Source organism: Sylvia atricapilla, chromosome 2 (assembly GCF_009819655.1).
Source record: "Sylvia atricapilla isolate bSylAtr1 chromosome 2, bSylAtr1.pri, whole genome shotgun sequence".
In the NCBI taxonomy this organism is placed as follows: Eukaryota; Metazoa; Chordata; class Aves; order Passeriformes; family Sylviidae; genus Sylvia; species Sylvia atricapilla.
Window position 1 is genome coordinate 12744505 of NC_089141.1, and position 24033 is coordinate 12768537.

Below are 24033 nucleotides of genomic sequence, written 5' to 3' on the forward strand. Positions count from 1 at the left end.
TTAGGCCAGTGGATTGAATAACAGACTGTAAGGAGAAAGGGAAGAGAACAAATGCAAACACACTTTGACTAAATAAGTACATACATGCCCAGAAGAATCAAGTATTTCAGGCCAAACCCACTTCCTATTTTCTTTAGTACTGAGCTTTAGAGATAAAACACAATGGCTCACAGTTTTTATTGGGAGTAGAAGAAGGCAAGTAATTTTCTTTATGTCGTCAGAGCTCCTTTGTCCTAAAAGTCTTGATAAAAATTAGTCATTTGAACCCAGGTAAATTTCAAAATACTTTAGTCAAGGACTAGCAGCAGATCAAGATCAAAACAAGAAAATACAATTTTCATCAAAAGGAAAAGCCTTTCTGGAGACTGAACCGGGTTGATGGAAGAAGCTGTTCTCTCAGAAGTATCTGATATTAAAGGGTTTCCACCATGAAATGAGTTGTTAAATAACACCTTTCAAAATAACAACACCTTTTCTAAAGTTATTTGGCTGTAGGGATTAAAAAAGTAAGAAGAAAATAAAGTGGTGTTCTATCACAGACATCTGCTCAGCTGTGAAGGCTGATCAGAAGAAATATATCTCAAAAGCTAAACTTCTGATGGTTCTCCTGATAAATGGAAGAGTTTGTTTCATTCAGAATTTTTCCTAAATTTAGTCTGGCCTGCAACCAAGACACCATTTCTCTACCAACTTCATGAGATTGCCTGCCAGTTAATAGCACAGCACACCTAATGAGCATTGAGGGAATGATTCCCTGGAATTCTTCAGACTCCATGGTCTTGCAAACACACCAAAACAACTCTTAAACTTCCACTGCAAGCTTTTGGTTCCACTGGATTTCAGGAGGTGGAAGTGTGAGTGAAAACCCTGGGATATTTTTGTTTTCTCTGTAGGAATCACACTGATTAGAAATCTGTTAAAAGACTCATTCTGTTTTTGGATTGGAATGGAACTTTTATGCTGGATGTTGCCTGGATCCACATGTTTTTCTTTATGGCCTGGGGTACCTGAGACCATTTACTCCATCCAGCAGCATCTTCTCATCCTCAGGACCTTGCAGGAGTCTCTGGGACAATCCTGTGACCAGACATGTGGATACAAAGCTGCCATTCAGCTCTTGCTTGGATGCTTGAATCTTAGCAGTCCCCTCTCCTAGTCCCATGGAAGACCATTACTATTCATAAAAATAAATGTCAACCCAGCAAGGCTGAGAAAAGCCAGGATGCTTGGACAAAACTCCCAGAAGGGGGATGACAGGAATACTCTGCATCTGTACACCAGGCAGTCAGAAAGTGATGAGCCAACACCATAGAATGGTGGAACAGGGATCACCAGCTCAAATGCAAGGTACAAGAGGATGGAGAAAATGAGTCCATGTCTGCTTGTACCTGCAATAATTAGACTGAGGGAGGCTAGGAGAATTTGAGAGGGCAAGAACATTGTAGCCAAACAGTTGGAATTGGCAGCTATTTTGCACAGATTACTGTTGAGAACATGTGAATTCCCTAGTTTGATGAAAGAAGTTTATTTTCCCTTCCTCCCTTCCTTTCTTCTGGGCATTATTTCATCCAGCAGCCCTGCCAGCTCCCACATGAGTGAGCATGAGGGGCTGTTGCTCATTGCTGGCCATATGCTTCTGTCAGGTGTTTATTTGCACTAAATAAATAAATGAAATTGGGCTACAAGTCGTTCTGTGCATTTGAAAATCCATGGGAGGCATGGCTGCTCCCCACTCCTACCTCATTCCTGCAGCCACGGGCTGCACTGCAGTCGAGGAGCAGGTGGCTCCCAGGCAGGCAGGGAGAAGGGACAAGACTCACAGGCCAGGCAGGTGTGGGACATGGAGCAGCAGCCTTAAGCTCTGAAGGATGACACCCTGCAAGTAACACAACCTTCACTCTAGAGAAATGTTCCTTTCAGTGATGAAAAGCTGGTGAGAGGAAGGAGAACAGCCAAAGTCTGGCATCTCTGCCACTGCCCCTCTGTTAAACTATCACAGGACTTCTAAAGCTCTGCAGTTAAGAGCTTATATCTTCTTAGTACCATTATTCTTAGCCTCAGTGAGGCAAATGAAGCCTAAAGGTAATGCTTTAGTTTTATCTCTAGCCTTTTAAACCGTACTTTTAATGTCCAGGTTACTTACTGGCAAGTTCAGATGTCCACAAGACTTTAACACAAAGAAATTCTGTCAGAAGCAAAAGAGGTAAAGAGATGCTCCTCAGAGAAAAGCTGATGAAAGGGACAGCTGTAACATAAAAATCTGGAGAATATCACAGAATAAGATGCTCACTTTGGAGTGTATCCTTGGTACAAGCTCTGTTGGTGATAGTGTTTGTTTTTTAAGGTGCACTTAAATCCTGAAAGGAGCCTTGGTAGCTCTTACTTGATGAATGACTGGTCTTATGCCGCAGCATCACCATGAAAAGGAGGCAGAATTTCTACTCCTTCTGAGAAAAACCACAGGTTTTTGTTCTCCTGTGTTGTGAAGAGCAGAGAAGGTTCCAGTATTTCACATGGCTATCCCTGTGTCTATACATGAGAGGATTGTTAGTTATTCTTGGAACCCCGTAAAGCTGTTACTTTCTAGTAATTTGTGATCTGGTAGATGTTGCTCCCAGGAGATTCAGTTTTCTACAAAGATGGCAGTTGTGCTAAGAGTTTGGTGTTTTCAACAGGTATGGGGAAGGCGATCCATTTTGCACTTAAAATGTCCCTCTACCTCTCCATGTCCTAATGTTCTTTCCATGATTTTAAATTGCTAATTTTCTTTGCTTACAATGTTCCACTTCTCTAATCATGGAAGAAATTGCCCTTCCTCACACTCTACCTTTCTGACTTGCAATAAATTACCTGGTGACTCCCAAGACAACAAAATTGATCATGTCTCCTCAAGCTGTCTCCATTTGTCTCAGGCAAGTTCGTGAGACCTCGTCTTCTGTGGTATCTCATGTCCTGGTTTTCCTGCAGTACCTCCAACAACGACTGCTAAGTGAAAGGAGACAGTTCTGGTGCTGTTTTACCTGATTGTTCTGCCACTTTCATGGGCATTCGCTTCCCTGGCTATCAGTGATGGCTTTTTATCCTATTCACTTCACAACTTGACAAATTTAAACCTTTGCAACTTCCTGATTGTTTTTTCAGTTAGTATCAGTGATCCAACTTGCTTCTCATATTTCCTAAGATCATTTATAGCCATTAACTGTTCCATGGCAGAGGCAAGTGTCTAGCTGCAAACCTGCAGTAAGGGTAAAAACAGCATTCCTAAAGCTCAGCTCTTCAGCCAAACCTGTATTTAAAGAGGGTTTTAAAAAGTGTTATTATCATAGCCTGGATACTCTTATCTAGTAGGACCTAGAAAGTATGAAGGTGAGCAGACTACCAAAATTCCTGCTAATTAGCCCAAGCTGGCTGCAGTATGGGTGGAAGATAGTCTGAAATAATTTGGCTTTGGGAGGCCTGTAAAACTTAATCAACTTTTTCATTAACTGCCTTGTCCCTTTTTGAACCACAGGGATATAGCTGCTATTTCTGCAGGTAGCAGGAATCCAGTAGAATGTCAAGTCAGTAGATTGGACTAAAACCAGGGATACTTGGGTGGAGTACAAGGAGAACAAAGTTTGTACTGTCTCCATGTAGATCAGAGAACAATCAGGTTTTCTCAGAGGTAATATGCCCAACTCCTGCAAATTCTGAAAAAATGAAAAAGTCTTTTGATTTGGAGTTAGAAATGTAGCCATGCTCAGCAAGGTTTTGTCTCCTCACCCTCTGTGGAACAATAAATCCTCTAATCCCAGAGAGGTAAAATAACCCAGGCCCCAAACTTTACCAGGGATTTTAGTACATCCTTTCTTCTGAAGGGACTGTAACTTGTTCAAAATTCTGTTTGCAATCAGCTTAGCACTATTCTGCCTGCTCCACATGCATGGGGATTCTCACCCACAGCCACCCTGCAAATTTCTTGCCACTCACTGTGCAGCTATCATCAGCTTCTTCATGCTCAGAATAGCTCCCCTGCTCCCAGGTGACGTTCTCAGCCCACAGAAATCTCAGTATCCCCATGTTTGGGAAATCTAGAAATAGCACACTGTTTTACTATTATTTTTGCAAGTTCAGGTGAATCTTCTGGAGATAGTAAAACCAAGAGAAAATTCCTGCATGTGCACTACTGAAATTCAACAATATGTGACGGAGCTTTTTAGCTGGGCTCATTTGTCACCATGGGGTTAAGTCCCCAGGATAGCTGGTGACTCACGTAAGAGGAGCCTGGATAATTTGGCCATAGGCTTAGAAAGGTGGCTCTAATTTCAGCTAAAAATACATTTGCGTTCCTTCTGCCTTGTTCTTGGCCACACAGCTTCCCTCTCACAGAGGCACAACCCTGGTGCACTCCTTTCTCCCTTGCCCAGACTTTCTTCACACAGCCCTGTATGCCTCTTTCCCGGCTCCCACTCTCAAGCCCCATCTTTCTCCCAGATTTAAGTCCCTCAAACAATCCAGAACTTAATTGATTTCTCCTTGTTTAGGCAAAGACAGAGAATTCTGAGTATGAGGGTTGTATTATACAAAGTACCTTAGTGGGTAAGATGTTATATTAAAATAAAGTCACAGAAAGACAGTTTTATTCCATTTGCACTAAGGTTTACAAATCCTTGCAATTCCTGTTTAACCAAGACAGGTTTCTTTCTCAAAAGTAGTTAATTAAATGAAATTCTAAAGAACATTGTACTGAATCACATTAAATACAATGAAGTAAACCTTGTTTATTACCAAGTTAAGCACAAAGTGTTACTTTTACCCAGATTTAATCTGGAGAGAATATTTTCAGTTTTACTGTCTCAGAAACACCGTATAACACAGAATTTGCTATCTTCTTAACAAACAAATAAGAGTAAAAGGCTAGATAATCATGATCTTCTTGACATCCCTTCGTGTTTCACGTCTTCTAGGCAGAGATGCTGGGGATCAATTCTTTCCTTTAAATTAAAAATCCAAACAAATTAAACAACTGCCTCACTTTTCCGAATGTTTGAGTTGGAAGGACTAACATAATTTGAAAAAGCTGCCTTGATGGATTTTCTATATTTTTTTTAATGCTCTTGCCCTGTCAGTAATTAACAGATGCAAGCAATTTTAACTGGATAAGTTTTTCTTTCTATTCTGTTTATTTTCTTCTATTGCACAGCCAACGTCATAGTTGGCTGCCAATTCATTCACAGCTGTTCAGGATCTTTGCAAGCTTCTAGCAAGAATATGTTTTCTTCCCTAATTAATCTTGAAGAAGGTCATTTGTATTATTAAATGTTCTTCAGGTCTACTTTCCTGTGTTTTATGAGCTCTTCCTAGCTTCAGTCACCTGGAGAGAAATGACACATGTAAGTCTCCAGAAAATAATATTTATTAGGAGCTACAACAAGCCACACAAGAGAGTATCATTTTGAAACCAACAATAGTAAAAATTTTATGTTAAAATATTTTTGTAAATTATAAGTAACATCTACTGGGATTTTTTAAGAATGAAAGTATTTTGCCAGGAGAAAACATTAGTGACACTGAAAGAGCTGGATGTTACCTCTGGGGACCCATTTTACTGAAAGCAAAGATGGGGAGGTCACCAGCTGGCTCAGAGTCATTGAACACACTTAGAAAATCCTGCTCTTAATGCAGCTGATTTTGGCAGTAGCTTGAAAAGTCTTGTTGTGACCTGGTACCTTTTCTCACTGGCCAGTCATGACCACAGCATTTCCATTTCCCAACTTTTCGGCAGCATTTGTAAAACTCTTGATGTCTGAGAGCAGAGTTGCTGAAAATTTGAATCAAATGCTGCAGGCACTGAAGAGTCTCCCAAGAGCACCATGTATAAAATGCAAAATCATTATGTGTATATATCTATAAACCCAATGCCTGCTTCATCTTGTTTTTCTCCTGCTGTGAACTAGGCATTCATCTGCATCCTTGAGTACATAATTATTATTTTTCAGTGTCCTTACCTATCAGGGTGTACCAGCTTTGGCTCTCACAATGTATTTCATATTAGCTGTCCTCTTGTCTTTGATACATCGTTTTAGGAATACAATTATTTTTTGCTGACATCTCCACCACTTTGATTCATAAAATGAATTAAAACCATTACAACAGGAGGTAATTTATGAAACACTAAACAAGAAGCCCTCCCTTCCCCCCAAGAGCTGACTAAGAGAAGAACAAAAGGAGTAATCATGGGTGATAATTGCATTGTCTCATTCCATTTTCTTCTGAAACCTTATTACAGCTGTCCCAAGAAAACATACATTATCCAATCCAAGTAATGAAAGAGCGATTCTAAAAGCTAATTGTCTATAAAAATCTAGAGTTAATCCTTTACTTCTTGGAAATAGGAAGGTAATTGCATTGGTGTGCCAATTCATGGCCATCATCACTGGGTATCACATCCAGCTTCAGAGTACCAACTTCTCCCTTTCATAAGGTGTTGGAAGGGAAAAAAAAAAAAAAAATCAAATATTGCAGCGAGACCGTTCCAGCACAGATGTGATTTTCATTCATCATGTGTCTTTCTTTATCTGAGAGAAAAATGCTTGCAAGACCCAGTGGCTAAAAGCTGAAGAGAAATTTTGTGGCCTGGAGCAGGAGGATTATCCTGGCACCTTCAAGGTTTACAATCCTTTAGACTGATAGCCAAGTTAGGAGAACACTAACATATCTTCAAACATCCCTTCCAAGCCACAGGAAACTAGAATGAGAAAAGGAAACAAATCACAAATGGTTCCATACAAGTAATTTCTGGGTGCTCACTGACCACATTTCATGGCACAGGAGTTACCTCAGAGGGTCTGAGCAAAGACCAGACCTGGAAATTCTCTTCACTTAGCAAGTCTTGGCTTTGCAGCTACTGCAAAGACAGCAAAAGAAAGTGAGAAGAAACATTGCTGTTCACCAAGGGCTTTGAGGACACCAAAGATAAGGGCTGAAATGCTTTCTGACTGAAATGTAACCCTGTGAAAGAAAATATATCAACTATGCTTGGGAGGGGATGAAAAAAGACCAAAGAAAGGAACATGAAACAGTTATCAAATTATCCATTTATTTCCACTGGTTTTGTTGGGGGCTTTATTTATTTTTTCAAGAAGAAATCATTAAGAGACTAAATTTGGACACCAATCTGCCACTTACTGCTGCTTCTGCTACTACCATGGCCTCAAGCTGATCATACAACAGCAAGAGGGCGACAGCCAAAATGCATTAAGAATTCAGCTGACATCAACGTATCTCTGCTGAATGTCTTGTATCACATGAATGTCTTGGTGCAGATCAGCAGTACAGATATTTAACAGTGATTTTTCTGTGTAAACAATGTTTAATGGGCCAGAAACAATACACGGGCATGCAGTACCATAAATGTGCATTTCACAGCAGAAAGAACCAACCAGGCTGATGAACAAGAGGAAAAACAACCCTGAATTCAGCCATTGTAAATATCCGAGTAGAAAAAAAAACATAATTATTCATCTTTACAAATAAAAATATGGACTGAAAAGTATAACTCGCCCTTGGATTAAAATTCAAGTCTGCTTGGGGCCGAGGTAGAGGAGTTTCAATAAATATAGAAGTATGTGAGAAAATGGTGCCTAGGAATTTATCTTCCTTGATGATAGATTATTATGTATATGCAAATCATTGTCTAGCAAATAGAAGTTCAAGATTATTAAAAATAGAAGTAAACATGCGGTTTCTGAATGATTTAGTGCAATGCAATGCACTTCTCCTACTAGCCCCAAGAGATGAACAAGTCATACTCACAAAAATGACTAAAAAATGGGGATCCAAATTTGTTTGGATTAGGTGTGGGATTTTGATCCTGTGCCTTTAAAAGCTGGCAATTTAGCAAAAACATCAAGCTGCATAATTTCCCACTGGCTAGAAAAATACTGCTGATGATCTCTCAAGTGGAACTGAGCAAAAAACCTTATCTCATGCAAACACTGAGTTGTGTATTTTTGGTTTTTTTCCCCTCTGTGTTATGTAATAAGAAATCAGGTGTGTTCTTCACTTTCCATGGAAATACTGATTCCTCATTTCAACTGCTGGTTTTTAAGAGCTCCCTTCAGTATATATATTGGTTGTGGGATTGAACATTATTCTATGAAAAAGGCCTAGAATTTGATTACTACACACTCAATGCAGATTAATGAATCTGCAGATTCAGCTACACAAGATCTCTGTGCTCATCCCTCAAGCAAGGATGTTGATAAATGAAAAAACCTGGCACATTTATCCTAGACTTTTCAGGCTGTACTGCACAAACAGATGAAATGGAGCCCAGAACAAATGGAAGCATCCTAAACCCATCATCCCTTAGAGCTCAAACCCATAACCTTTAAAAGCAGTGCATCTGTCAGCTGGTAACTGCATTTTTTTTGGCCATAACAAGACCATGTGTTGTTCATAATGGCAGAGCCCAAAGTGATGCACAGTGAATTATGTAAGGAAGTGGGAAGCCTCCCTGTGCTGCTGCTATTATGGGGTCATTTTTGTTCACTCACCTGGAGGAGGGGCTGCCTTTAACTCTTCCCTTCTCTGCCCTCTCCTGTGTTCTCTCTGCTTTATCCATTAGCAAAGGCACCTTTCTGGTTGTGCCATCTTGGAAAATTCTTAAAACCCCAGTTCAGAGATGAGAAATTTCAGGTAACACATGGCAAATCCAGAGGATGCTGGTGGAAGCCGCTGATATAATTCCAGGGTTCATCTACTGCATATGGAATATAAGGAAGAGGAGTAAACTCAAAAGTTTCTGAAGTTCATTATGGTTTTTCCAAGTAAACAAAAAAGATTTTTTCCCCTGAAGTGTGAATTAATTTCTTCACAGTCTAAATTTTTCAGCAAGTGAATTGAATCTGATGGGTTTTTAATGTTCTTGTAAAGCCAGGAAACTGTATTAGAAATTGCTAACATTTATCATGTTCCTTTGTAGAATAGTTAGATACTTTGGTTAGAAAGAAACACCACACTGATTGTCTCTCTTGAATAAATACTTTTAAGTAAATAACAGGGACAGTTTAACAAATTAAAAACAAGCAAAAGATAAACAAAATAATATTTCTGCAAGAAAAACATGTCCAAATTTAGCTCATGGAGGTTTGGTTTTTTTTCAGAAGAGAGAAGCTAAAATTATCTCCAGCTAAACCAAGGCTCTTGCACACTTGTCATTTAGGAACTCTTTCAGTGACATACAGGCAAAGACTAGAACTGACAATTATTTTAACAGAATAAAAGACCAACAAAACGGAGGTTAGAGGACGCGTTATTTGTTGTGCTCATCTGACAGCCCAAATGCAATGAGATGAGGCAGAAGTGCCCAGGCACTGTTTACAGCAAGAGTCAGCTCTTGAAATAGATTTTCATTTCACTTTGTTCTGTCATAATTAGAAATGTCAAATTTCTTTGGGGAGAAAAAAACCCAAAAACAACCCGCATGGGAAAAGTTTTTTGCTTCCTCTTCTTCCTTAGAAAATGAAAATATGAATAAGAACTGAAATATCTCTCTGCAATAAACGGTTGTTTGCTCAGCCTAAAACTTATTTATATTTTTGGAAGTGTGGAGTGCATTGCTCACAATCTAGCTGGTTCATCAAAAGTATATTCAGATATGAATTCTTTACCTTTGAATGATAATGAATCTGTTATCCAGTGAACTTAACTGAAGGTACCAGTAAACCAGGAAGAATTTATGCAGTGCTGTATGTAGAAAGCAACAGGATAACTGAGCAGTGCAGGAAAAAGTGGCACACACAAGTTCTTCATGGATACCAAGGCATCTCATGTTCCTGAAAACAATATTGGAAAGTTAATTTAATTTAACAACAGATCTATTATAGTGAACTTACCACAGCACATGGGATAAAGGAACCACAAAAAAAAAAAAAACGTGGTTCACAAAACCCCCCCAAAACACAGCAGTAATTGTTATAAACTAAACTGGCTTTTGCTGCACCTGTGATGCTGCTTATTTTGGTTGTTTGGCTGATTGGTTTGTTTTTCTCCTGATTTCTGCTCTTGGATCCAGGAGGTTCCCAGATCCTCAGGTCCTGTGCACTCCAGCTAGCTGACAAACCCTTACAAGAAATGGTCCTGTTAAAACACAGTCCTGTGCCATGTTGGAACAGGATGTTTCTTCTCTCCTTTCTTCATTTCAAATTGTTTTGTGAACCGAAAATTCTAAGGACATTCAGTTTTCAAAACATTTCTGTAAGGAAATACACTGCCTGTGTTTGGAGAGGGGTGCAGTGACTCCAATAACATCAACTCCAGCTCGCAGCTGCCTTTGGATCCCAAGTCCTTGGCTCTGGGTGTTTGTCAGGCTGCCAAAGAGCTCAACTTCCCAGCAAAATGGGAAGCCCTCCCTGTCTCTGCTGGCTGCTCATGAGAAAGGGCTGTGGCTTCCTCGAGTCCCTTGCTCAAGGCAATCCATGGGGCTTTCAGGCAGCCTTGGATTACATGGGAATTCATCTAGCTCTACATGTTTCACGGCTCAGTGAGCAAATCTGGGAACAAATTGATGGTTTAAATTAAATTTTGCTTCTGATGTGCCAAATGGACCACCTGGGTAGATTCCTAAATCTGAATGTCTGGCTGTGGAGTACCATCCTCTGAGGCATCTGAATCCCATCCATCTGCCACCCTCCAGCCCACAATTTAGCCCAGAAGTTGCATTTTGCTGAAGTGCACCCCATCCTAGGGGGTTTCCATGGCAACTGAGGGCCGGCTGGCAGGTGCTGATCCTGCTCCAACTCTGCTTCTGTCAGGGGACAGCTAAAGCCCTAAAGGGCTGGGTTATGGGCTTGATTGCAAGACCTAAGGTGATTAAAGAGCACAGGTCACACCTGTACAAACCCACCCCATTCAGAGCTGGTATTCCCATATCAGTGACAAGTATTTCCATTTTTTGTACCAGCCTGTTTTCTATTTTGAGAAAGCCCTTGAAGCACTCAGCTTTGCCATCACACAGCTCAACAAACAGTGTGGCAGCAATACCACTAATGGTTTACCAAGAAACACATATGCTCCCTTTCCTCAAGAGGTTAACATGAAACTGCCAATGTGGAGGAACTTCTTGGAGACTGAGTCACCTCCTATTTTTAAAAGGCTGGTGGAAGGGGACTCGCCTCAGAAATGTTAAGGCTCCAAACCCTGCTTTTATTATTAGGTTGATAATGGATGATGGGCAAATTGTTTTCTCATTTATGCCCAATTTCTCATTCTTTTGAAGAGGAATTTTGGTGTCTCTCTGTGTAAACCGGCTCTAACACCATTTTAAACCTAAGCTGTGTAAAAGCTAAATATGACCACCACTTGCATCAGCACTGAGATGATCACTGAGCACTGTCAGAGGAGGATGGCAACATTTGACTCAGAGCCTCATGTTTTGATGCTTGAGCATCCCCATGTTTGCTCTCTGGCTGCCAGAAGACTTGGTGATACAGCTCAAAATTCTGGTGGGCACAAATCTGGGGCTCTGTTGCCAGGCAGAAGAGATTCCCAGCCTCGATTTCCCATCTATGCTTTCTTCAGGAATATATCCTGGTGGATGTGTCTTGGTTTTCAACCTGCAGTTTCACTGAGACATCAGCTACCCTCTCCTGGAATTGAGAAGCCTATTTCTCTTTTAGATATGCAGCACAGCAGAATTTGTTATCCTGCAGAGTTCTGCAACTTGGAAATAATTGTTTAGAGCCGTGGTATGTGGCCATTACCCAGCAACACAGGAGGTCACATCCCTCTGACAGCTTTTAATGCAGGATACCCCCTGCCATATTGCAAACAACTGGCATTGGAGCATTTCCCTGTGGCCCAGCTGCATTTCCATCTTCTCTGTAGCATCCCTCTGCTTTTAGACTGCCTTTCAGTGAACCAAAATACCATTGCTGCATTGAAAAATTTTCCCCTTCCTTGTGTCTCGCTCATCTTTTCATTTATCCTCACATTGTTTGTTTTCAGCTGCTTTCTGTTTCCCAGGGAATGAATATGCAGAGGGAAGTGGAGACCTTTTTTCTGCTCCTCTGGTCTGCTCTCTGCCTGTCCACTGAGAGGTCAAAACTGCATCTCAGGTTCAGTCTCTTACACCTTTGAGTCACTACTTTAAACTGCTTCATAGAATGCCAGCAAACAGAGGGGAAAGACAGCATGGGAAGCAGAATGAGAGAAATTAAACTATGAAACTCATTCAGTTTCTCATTTCTGTATCTCTTGCCCAGCTCTCCTCTGTAAGAGTATGTAACAGTCCAAATTTAGAGCTTCCAGACTGCAGTCAAATCCATTCAGAGCAGCCATGTGAAATCCAAGTGGTGTGAATGAAGCTGAGTTTCTGAGCCATCACGTGGATTTTCAGGGTGGAGGGGGAAGTGTGTGACTGTCACCCTTGGTGGCACCCACGGCCCCAGAACAGGCACACAGAACATGGCTGTGAAGGAGAGAGGGGCTGGGAATTGCTCCTGCCACGAGGAGGGGGTGCTGACTGTAACTCTGGGGGTGTGCCAGTCTCCCTGCTCTTAGGGTGAACAAGAGCTCCTGCCACAGAGAGAACCCCCTTCTTCAGTGTACTCATTGCACAACCTTTACACTCAATGGCAGCAGGTGCACAATGTAATTATATTTAAAAAGAAAAAAAAATCACTTGAGAAAAATTGGAAAGAATTTTGAAGTGGGTCTTATATGTTACATCCTTGTGCCTGGAAAGCTTCTGTAGTGCAACCAACATCCAAGCCAAATGGTTTTGTCACAGTGCCTAACACTATTTTTAAAGCCATGTTCATTTAAAGACTTACAGAACGCTTCCTTGCTCTTTCTAATCCCAGGTAAAAAACCCACAAATTATTTTAAAGCATGGTATTTCCCCTTTGAATGCTCATGGAATTAGACAGGCAACAGTCCCAAACATTTTCCCATGGACAAAGTGCTGAATGAACATCCTCAGAGCTGTGTAGTGACAACTATGACAACATTAAGTCAGCAAGAATTGAAGTGAGAGCCCCAACTCACCTTGCACAACTACTGAATGGTCATCACCGTCTGAGGAACAGAAACCCCATCTTGCAACTTGGCAAGTGTCACATTCAATCCACCATTAAAAGTACCCTGTGTTAATTAATTTAATTATGTTTAATTACGTTAAACATTCCTTTAGACAACTTAACTGTTACAGGTTTGTTTTAAAGGTATGTGGGTTTTAATCAAATTTCTTTAGAAATGAGGAAGGAGAAAATATTGGAAACGGGGTCTGAGCATGGAGTCACCCTCCAAAGGGGAAGGAGGAGAACTGCAGATCCCCTGGGATTTGTTTTCCAATTAGTTACAAAGCCTATTAACACACTCTAAATAGAGAGTTTTCCATTTAAGTGAGATTTTCCTAAATTAGTAGCCATCAGTTCTTATTTGGATAGTGAATCTGTCAAATTCCATGGATTATACTAATGTACACCCATCCTCCAGCAAAAAAAAGGGCAGCGTGGTAATATGGTAGAGTTATAACCAGAAAAAAGGAGCTTGCTTTAAAGAGTAGGTTATTCCTATTTTTCCTATCAAAACACCTTGCTGTGTGTTTTAGTAGTAGTTGTTTTTTGAACTTCAGTTTGCTCTGCCAGTAAAGGAAATTAATCTAGAGGGGAGCACTGACAGACTTCTTAAAAGGTGGATGGTGCCATTTCATCAAAGAGAACAAAGCAAATGCAAATACTAAAAGGAACATTTAAACCTGAGGAAAATAAATCTATATTACCTTAAATAACTCAGGCTCAGCAATAGAGAAGAAATGTCACTGAGAAGACAAACTGGATGTTTAAACAGATAAAGGTATTTGTGCACATTATAATTCAGGGAAAGAGCTTAAAATTGATTTCACCCCACATTTCAAAGACTTGTTCAATCTCTGTTTACGCAGAGCAGTGACCTCACAGATGCCTCCTGTGTCATTACCCATGCTTCAGCTGAGGTTTTTGGGGTTGGCCTCGTGTGTGTGTGTGAGACTGGATCAGGAGAAAGATGGGCTGGGACCCAATTGCTGCTAATTGCAGCTCATTTCTCAACAGTGCTGCCAGCTCTGCCCACGAAACAGGACTATTCCCAAGGATGGTGAGTGATGGCTCAGTGGGATCTTCCCATAAAAGAATGGCTCATCTCTCCCAGGCAGCCCCTCCGAGTCTATCCCTCCCCTGCACACAACCACACACACTCTGACGTTATTTTGTTGGTACAAGGCCAGTGAAAGCCCTATTGAACATTTACTTCTGGAATTTCTTCCTCAAAAACATCACCTGGGATATTCATAAAGAGCTAAAGGCGTACACAACAGCCTGCTGTAACATTTATCAACTGCTTAGGTAAGAAAATTCCCAATCCAAGGATGATGCAGGATGCCTTTAATGAACCTTGTCCTGCCTCCATTGGGGAAGGAATGAAGAGCAGAACTTGGAGTGGTTTGAACAAGCTCAGCATCTCTGTCATTTTAAAGAAGAGATTGTGTCCTACAGGGACCATCTGCTCAGGCTTCAAGACACCAAATAATTTACCAGGGATTGTAGCAACACACCAGAGAGGTTGCTTTTGATCTTGGCAATGGTCTTAAGGAACATCCTTCCCAGAAGGGAGCAGTGACACCTGAACCCTTGCTCTTCCCAGCAGACAAGCACTGACAGCGCTGAAGTGCATGTGCAATCCTCAGCCCACACAGCAGCAGCAGGTGCTCCCTGTATCCTTATCACCATCCTGTCCATCAAATTTGGGCTGTTATTAGACAATAAACGTTTTGGATGTCTCCAAGTGCAGCAGGAACAGGGCACTAGAGGGAGCTCCGGCAGCACCGCCCACCTCCGAGCCCCAGCCAAACCCCGAGCACGAGATTTCCTTCTCAAGTTGAGAAGCTTTGGGATGGCTTATTACTTTGATTAGCTTCTCTGCACTTTTGAATAATATTTTCCAATATTCTTTTGCAGCTGCAAACTCTGGAATTGCCAGCATTCCCCATTTCTGCTGACAGCTCCTATTATTGTATGGTTCTAGGAACTCAGATTTAACCCATTAGAAAAATGTTAATGAAAAAAAGAGGCAAACCCAAACATTATAGATATCTTAGTTTTAGAAAAACTGCCTGAAAAGCTTCAGTGACGTTTGAAAAATCCTCCAGATAATAAAATGTTTCCTTTATTGATATTAAATCCTCCTTTTAATCAGTAAACCCACAGCTGTATATTAGGAATTAAAGCTAATATTTAGCCTTTGAATAGATAACAGACATTTTGGGAATAATGTGCCTATGGGGGAACTCTGGGGAAAAAAAGTCAAGATTATTGCTTTTGGTGTGCACTTTCCTGGCAATTGCTATAACTAAAGCAGAAGTGGCACAAGCAGCTTTTTTATTTTTAGAAAGACATCCACAGTGATTTATTAAACCTCTCTGGGGAAGACAAAAAAGCTATCCTCTCCACATATTCACTTGAAGAATTTACTTTATTTTCAAGGCAAAAAATTAATAACTTCTAAATAAGAAGAGTCAGGCTTCTGTAGAAGCACCAGGGCTATTTGTGGAAGAAAATACCTCAAAAATCATCTACAGAGAACTCAACTGGCATCAAACATTGTGTTAGTCTATTTAATTCACAAAATTGCTTAGGAGCCCCAGCAATGGAGCAGACAGCCCTAATTTATCTATACACCAAATACCTTATATATACTTCTGTATAGTCCCTTTAAATCTAATAAGAGCAGAACTCCTGATATAAAAATTCAAGGTTAATTTACATGTGATAGAAAAACATTGCTCAGTGCAGTGCTATGAACAGCAAGGTTTGAATAGTGCTAAAGCCTTGTGTTTCCCCCCCTCCCAAACAGATCCACCACAAAGTCATAAAATATTCTTTCATTTCCTACTGATGTTAACATGCTCAGAATGTTCTCTCATGAGAAATGAGATGACAGGCACGCTCCCTTCTCCCACAGAAGGGCCACTTACTCCACCAGAAAAGACAGATATCCATATTTGCGGGTACTGTCACTCCATTTCCTTAACAAACAAGCATCTTACCTTGACATTTTCTCTTCTCCCTTGCTGATGTCAGATGCTTTCTCAAATACTGAGCAGATCTCCATCCTCTGTTGCACTGACCTCCTCGGGCTGTGAAGTTTCCTGGGTTTCACAGCAATCCAGTGTTTGAGGTGTACATTCTTCTCAGCACCCTCTGCCTCCAAAAAACTTCTTTCCCCAAAATTATTTTCTCCTTTGCCAAATTCTCTTCTCTGCATCACTTTCAATTATCTCTTAACTTCTCCTTTAAAACAAACAAGGAAACCACCCAGCCACCCTTATCCATCTTCCTCCTGCTTTTCCTCTTCCCTCATGTTATTTTTCCCTTTCCCAAGGGAATATCTTCACTGTTACAGCCAGCTGAGTTCCATATAATTCCCACTTCTCCTCCCTCACAAATTTCCCTTTATCTCTTTCAGTTGTTTTAGTTTTCCCTTCTCCCTCTGTTTCTGTGCTTTATTTCCCTTCCCTGTGTCCCTTCAGCCTGCCTGCAGTGTGAATCAAGGACATCAGAATGTTGTGCTAATGTTCTTTTTTATTTAGTGTAGGGAATTCCTTTTGTTGATGTCAGCAAAGTTTATGCAGCTTGTGTGATGAATGTGTATTGTAATGTTAACAAGGTAATGAAGCCTCCAGTACCCTCATCCCCTGATTCAGAATTCTTCCCAGCATTCTGTATTCCCCAATGGAGCCTCTCAGCATCTGCCATCCTTGGCAAGAACTGCCATTGAGCAAACAGCTCTTTCCACTGCTCTACCCTCCTTCTTTCACTTTCTCTTCCCCATTACTATCCAAAAATCTGTGGAGGAAGAGTAAAGCCCATAGAACAGAGTGAACAGTCTGCCCACTCATTACTCCTAGGAAGCAATGCACAGGAATTTTTAAAGTAATGTTCCCTAAATCCAGTAGAAATTAAGATGTACCTGCTGCTGCTGCAAAGAAGGCAAACTCATAAATCGATCAGTGAAATACAACGATTTCACCAGCATTACAGACCCACAGAGAATGGGAGGTGACATTATATAACTAAGGGAGAGAGAATTGTTGCCTACACATGTGTGGGAAATGCAAGAACCAAGAGACAAAGGGTCTTAAAGTCCCCAGTGCTCACTGCAAGAAATAATTGTGTTTGTCACTTCACAAACACTGTGAAAGAACACAAATACTGCAAAGGCAGCAATGAAGTTGTAGTTACAAGGTGATAAACCAATTGCTGCACAAAGAAAAACCACAAAACTACTTAAAACACCCAAATCTTTTAATTAGAAAGCAACAAACATGCAAACAGCAGGTATAGAAATTTATTTGAACCAACGTTTTTACTATCATGAAAGTTACTTTAAAACATTGATCCAAGCTCCCACATTTGCTGTTTTAAGGAAAATATTGCACTTGGCATCTTCTAGCACCCCTCATACATGGCAAAACATTTAAAAAACATTTTTGCTTATTTTACTTGCACACTCTCCTCCAAGTCATGCACACAGTCATTCAAAAAAAACCAAAAGGTTAGGTTATCCAAAAGCAATACCTCAGAATTGCACTAAAGCTCTGTAAGGAAAAATATAATTAATGTCTTATACAAATTTCATTGACTTCCAGGTGCTCACACACAATTGTTGGTTACTCTTCATCTTCATTTTCATTCTCCTGGCCAGATCCTTCTGACCTGTCACCTTCCAATCGGTCTGCAAAACACAGATTTAGTAAAAAGAACTTGCAAAATTTTCTTTTTCTGGTAGATATTTATTATGTACTGTCTCCCTGGGCTATATTACACAATGGGATATGGCTGTGGGTTTTATGGTAGAAGAAAGTCTGTGTGGACTTACAGCAGAGAGAGGGTAGAAATGTTACCCCAAGAAAGGAGAAAAGGAGAAATGCCCTAAAGGATTTCCAGGCATGAAAGCTAAGTCTGTGTACAAAAGGAAAAACCTTGTAGCTGCTGACTGGCTGTCAGCACAGAAAAGTTGAATGCAAACATAACATTAAAATGAGATGGTGACTACAAGTGCTGTGCTGGGGTGCTGAAACCACAACAGCTACAGTTAGAAGTGTGAATAGTCCAGAAACTGGGGGATCACTGCCTGTCATTTCAAGACATCAGAAAAAGTGTCTTTTGATGCAAATATTTAGGGAAGGGAAATACAGAAATGTTTGAGGGAACATGACTCCTCTATGCAAACCTCTTATAACCAGTTTCAGCCCCATGGGAACTGGAGGGACATCCTGCTGCCCTGGGAACAGCTGCCAGCAGCCTCAGCAATGCCTCCCACAGTCCTGAATCTTCACACCCTCCTTCCCCTCTGGACAACTCCAGCCAGTTCCAGTCCTCCCCAATAGTTTTCCCATGACACAGCACTCACTGAAAAGATCACTCCTGAAGAGAGTATTTTTCAACACCTAAAAAATTATTTTGCTCTCTGACCTAAAAAATAACACCTGCAAAGATGTTGCACATCTCACACCAAAGAAGCAATTCCTAAATATTTCTATTAAGAGAACTTTGAACAACCCTTGAATCTTCTCATCAACCCCAAGTACAGCCACAGGCAGCTGAAGGTCTTGATGAATTCCCAATCAACCTATTTCACAGAGCAGTGTTGTGGACGTGAGTCTCTCACCTGCTCTTATATGATTCAACGAAGCCAACATTCGGAGCATGAAGGAAGCTGGAACAGTGATGGTGTTTCTGGTCTCTTCCAGCATTAACTCATTACGAGTTATAACCTGGAGGCAGGCAAGGGAGAAAATATATCAGCATCAGAAATAAACACAGAATTATACTGTAGATACAAAGTTTCTACACAAAAGCCATTTTACTGAGTCCAAAATTACCATAAGGGAGCAATATTTTAATAATTGCTGTTGAATACTGTTGTCTGCAGTAAGAAAAGTCCGACAGTGGACTCTGCCTGCAGGTATGCAATTATCTAAATTGTCTAAATCTAATTATCTTTCTATTGTCTAAAGAATATTCTAGTAAGATCATGGTTCCTTTGTCCACATGCATGGCAAATATTAAGATGAGTGACTAAGAAAAACTTTGGAAATCTTTCATGAAGTAAAGCAGATTGATGAGAGAGTGCTGTTTCCAGATGGCAACTGTTGTAGAGAACAAAGTTCTAGCACCAGTGCTGGCCAAGAATGTGGGAAGGAAAAGAGATGAGGTTACCCTCAACTCCTACCTTCATGCTGCTTGAAACTTCTGGAGAAAATCCAAGAAATGCAAGCCATTTTCTATCCCACTTCAGGAACGTTCTTTAGCTCCATAATTCTTTGTAAACAGAGCTATGGCTTTGCCTCTAAATGACTTAAAAGAGCCACTGTCTAATTTTCAAGGAAAAAAATCCACTAATGAATATTTTTAGCTTTCTTCCCTTATTCCTTCCTCCTGGTACTTCCTTGCCATCCTTCTTTCTTCCTCCATAAATTCTAATCCCACACTGTAGCTTGTCTCAGCTTTTAGACTTTGTTTTTTATTATCATTAATCACAGAAGTTTCTTTAGGTGGAGACAAGTTCTGATCACTTTTTTAGTCTTTGCTCCCAGATAAGCTGCTCTAAGACAGGAAAATAATGCAATTCTTGTTCTCCCTGAGACTTTTCAAGCCTGTTCCTCTTCTGAGGAACATGTTCTTGCAGATGTTTGCAGTGCCTTTCTTTCTTCCCAATCAGGGTACCTCTTTTTTGTCATTCTTTCCTGTTTGCCTGGCACGTGGCACAGCTGATCCCTCCCTAAGAGAAGCAAACTGAGAAGGCAGCAGGCTGCTCTTTATTCCTCTTTCACCCCCTGTTTCTCCAGTGCATCACCAATAACCCCCCTGACAATCTGCTGCTGAGGCTTTTTCTCTATTCAGAGATTTGTTCTCATCTCCACTGTCTTCTCCTCTTTACTAAGGTCATGACCTCTCTCAAATTTAAATATATTTCTGTATCTATATGGAACTTCCCTCAAACATAGTGTTTTCTCCCTGGACTTCCCCACTCTATGGAAAATTCAGTTCAGGTATGCTGGACCCTTATTCCAGCCAAACTTATCATGGTGAGAACTGTTTTATTGCTATGAATGTCTCCTGTCCACGTGACAAGTGTTTCAATACAGGGATTAAATTAAAAAACAAAAACCATGTAAAATTACAAACTGCACTGCAGTCAATTTTTCTGACAGTTCTACATTTTTTATTAGAGAAAACATAACTAAATATCTAAATAATTTATAATTATTAGAAATAAAGTGAGGGAACTAAAGTACAAGTAATTACTTTTGGCACACATTTATGTTTAGCTATACTTCTAAGCTCCAAAGGCTCCAAAACATGTCACAACTAAAGCTGTCACACAATATGCAAGGAAGTGTCACTTCATTCCGTGCTAAAATAATGGGAAAGGTTCAAAACTCACAAGTGGATGGTTTGGGGTTTTTTCGTGGGATGTGAGGTGGTGGCTAAGGATTTCTGTTTGTTTAAAAAATATTTAGCACTGCTACAGAGAAATAATTATTAAAAGAATCCCTGTCTACTCTATCTGTGCTGCCCAAAAGATTTCACAAAAAAAACTCCAAACTGACCACCCCATAACCAAATCTGTCCTATAATGTTACTTACAGAAAACCATATAACATTTTGATACAATGTGTTATGTAAATCACTGAAATATGATTATTCAGCAGTCAGCTGTATGGTCACCCCAGGCCAGTTGCTATATCCAGTTATTGCTCTGAGGGCAACATGAAAACAATGAGTTACATAACTTCACATTGGACTTTTAAAACTGATTTGCCTTGCAATGTTTTGCTTTGTTCCATTAAGTTCCCATGTGCAATCTTAACCTTTAGGTCCCTTTTATGCCACTGAATATTTAATAGGAATGATTTTTGCTCTCCCTCTTGTTCTGTATATCCTAGTATTTCCTTCAGTTTATTTCCTTTATCTTCCCTTCATTTATTTGTTTAGAGACAGGCACTATGTTCATTTATTAATTCCTGCCAGTTGTCCTTCCGTATTTGAGCGTTCACACTTCTGCCAACTCCTTTCATGTACATAATAGCAGATCATGTTATATAATTTCTAGGGGAGCTGACAAAATGCAAAGTGCCAAGGATATGAAAGCCAGCTGTTCTGAAGGGCAGCTTTTGATCTGTAGTTCATTTGCTGAACATTAAATAACTCTGCAAATTCAATATCAGTAATTTGTACCAAAGGCTCTTCTAGAATTAAATGCAACATTACCATGAAAAAGGAGGAGAGGTTCTTACCTCATCTGCAAGTTTTCTGTTAAAAATCTTGGATTCTTCCAGTGGTGACCAAATTTTTATGTCATAATCAATACCCGAAGAGGCCAGAACTAGAAATAAGGAACAGTAATTCTACGTTAAATGTGTTATGTGTTTATTGGTATTTTCTGCCCTTAAATGGAAGAAAAAATATTTCACTAGAAGCATTTATTTGCAAATGTCAGATCTCATGCTGAACAGAGCCTGTAATTACCAAGTCTCCACATGAGATTTGCTCCATAGATTATATGGTTTTGAATATGTCCATATATATATATATATCTATATGAATAAAATAAATGCAAACATCAAGAGCCCCTTGCTTTAAATTTAAAAAAATCACCACAATATATAAAAGATAGAAGCAAAAAGTAAGAGCAAACCCAGCTATTACTAATCCATTTCTGCTGGTAGGTATATGCATTAATAACAAAGCTTTAGGATTTGTAAACCCAGGTACATAAGCAGAACCAAGATAATTTCCAATGCAGCTTTGATAATTTCAGGTAAATTTATTTTATATTTAAATATAAAGATGCAACGGATGCTGTTACAAATCCATTATGAAAAAATATGAAAATTTGCAGAACATTCTCTAGATCATTCCACAGAAACCACTGTAGCAATTAAAATTCCATAGAAAGATCTCAGTTGCTGGGAAGCTGACCAAGATTAACTGTCCTAGAAGGAGGATGAGCTCTCTTAATGACCTTCAGAGTGTGAAAGGGAAGCAGTCAAGAAAGCCAACATGTCATCAGCAAAGCTACTTTGAAAGGTGTTTCCAAAGGGAGTATCAAACTCAGGGCATTTACAAGAACTCAATTTCAATAAAAAAGTTAAACGTTCAAGGCTTACCCTATGTAGGACAGTATTCCATGTTCTCCCAAACTGTTTGAAAAACCCTCAGCCTCTTCTAGTATTATTATGACAACTTCACTTGCTAATTTACTAATAGCTGACTCTTACTATACAGCCAGGTAAGCTGTGAAAAAAGAAATGACAAGTACTTTCTCTGACTGTGTCAGAGGCTGGAGGATGGTTCAGATTTTCCAGCTACGTGTGATTCCTTCTACTGCTCTGGTCCATCTTTTCTATGAAGGATTTCTTCTAAACATGAATTTTTAGAATTCCTATGAATTTCATTCAATCTTCTAATCTCACAATGCCAGTGAGAGGGAGATACCCACTTCCACTGCATTTTTTGAAGAGAGCCAAGTAGAGACCAGATTCCAACATAACTTCCAAATATTGCTGGCATTTCAGCAGCCCCATATTTCCCTCATTAGTATCACAGAAAACATTTTATGTGTTGAGGGCAGCAAAAAAAAAATCGAGATCCTTCTTATTACATCTGACAGTATTTCTATAAACTCCACGCCAGGAGTAGTTTGATTTCAAAAAATTTTTGAATGGGATTGGAAGAAGGGATTTAGGGGACAAAGGTCATTAGTAAGAGGCAAAATTAAAAGCAGTATTATCTGAATAATACGGGGAAACGTGAGCAACAGTTCATTAGCCGTTGCATTCTCTGTTGAGACAGAGTTTAAGACCGAGCTTTAAAACATGCAGAGTGTGGGAATGCTGCTCTTACTGGGGTCAAAGGGGTGAGGCTGCAGACAGTTCACCACGTGGTTGTCAGCCTCCAGCAGCATGAGGTGCTCAGCAGTGTGGCGGTCCCAGATGAAAATGTGGCCGCAGTCTGAGCCACTCATGACAAAGTTGGATCCCCAAAAGTTGGCTTCCTTTATCTGCAAGGAAAACAAAACTTTGTAAGACCCAGCCAGTGAAAAGCCCATCCAAGAGCACACTGTCTGCACTAACAATGCTGCTAAGGAAAGCTCAGCCCATGCAGAAATGAGATTTAAGACATTTTAAAGGAAATATTTTAAAAAGTGATTAAAAAAATGAAAGCTTAGAATGTTTTAGATTTCCAGAGCAAAGTTAACAGCTGCTAACAGGGAAAAAAACAAAACAAAACAACAGAGCGAGAGGAGTCGGGGCAGACTGAACAGTTTGAAAATAAATACCAGCAGATCTGTCACTTTCTGAAGTCACAGAAATAATACTGGAGACAGGGGCATGGCAAAGGAGTTTTTAGGAAGGGTTTGGCTAAGTTAAAGTTTGTGACAGGCTAATCCCTTGGGGGGATTTTCCACTGCAGACAAACAGGACCAAGACAGAAGCTTATGAAACCTTCTTCAGAAATCACTTCTGATTTTACTCATTGTAGGGTCTCAAAATAACCATTGTTAAATGATGTCAATTTGCTCTCCTGTGTCCTCTACAGGTGAGAGGTTTGATGGGGTGGCAGAGGGAGAAGGGACATTGCTTTGATGACAGTCAGAAAACTCAGTCACGAGATGTGAGCTGAGAGCTCCACAATAGCCTGGTGTTTGTACTGCAGGAAAAAGCTTGGAAGGCTGAAGCGCAGCCTTGCATGTAGAATTCTTATTTTGAGAGCCAGCAGTACCTCTTACAAACTCTTTCAATCGATATTCAAGGGGCAAGAGAGGGTACCTGTGCAGACAGGAGTTTCCTTCTATTTCCAGTGTTGGAAGTTCAGTTTGGCATGTAAGAGTAACTCCAGCATAAGGGACAGAATTTTGAGTTTGAGACTATTTATACAGAATCCTGCTATGAATTATTTTCCAGGTAAGGCTCCAAAGAGGGCCAAGCCTGGATCCTTATCTTTC

The 24033-nt window shown here is 40.2% G+C and overlaps 1 protein-coding gene and 1 long non-coding RNA gene across 10 annotated transcripts in view; both read right to left on the reverse strand.

Annotated features, from left to right (window-relative positions):
• Positions 1-4537: 4537 nt before the first annotated feature.
• On the reverse strand, positions 4538-8739 carry LOC136373747 (uncharacterized). Its single transcript, XR_010745720.1, has 2 exons — positions 8538-8739; positions 4538-6727 (listed from the first exon to the last, which is right to left on the reverse strand). It is a non-coding gene; the product is annotated as an uncharacterized lncRNA (long non-coding RNA).
• An 8567-nt stretch (positions 8740-17306) lies between these two features.
• The window catches only part of DCAF6 (DDB1 and CUL4 associated factor 6), a 75676-nt gene continuing 68949 nt past the window's right edge, over positions 17307-24033 (reverse strand). For all 9 annotated transcript variants that reach the window (XM_066340838.1, XM_066340837.1, XM_066340840.1 and 6 more), the window contains 4 exons: positions 22932-23088; positions 21323-21411; positions 18691-18796; positions 17307-17754 (listed from right to left, as the gene is read on the reverse strand). In XM_066340838.1, the coding sequence (XP_066196935.1) occupies positions 17690-17754; positions 18691-18796; positions 21323-21411; positions 22932-23088 (417 nt within the window). In that variant the 3' untranslated portion in view covers positions 17307-17689. The remainder of the gene's footprint in view (positions 17755-18690; positions 18797-21322; positions 21412-22931; positions 23089-24033) is intronic.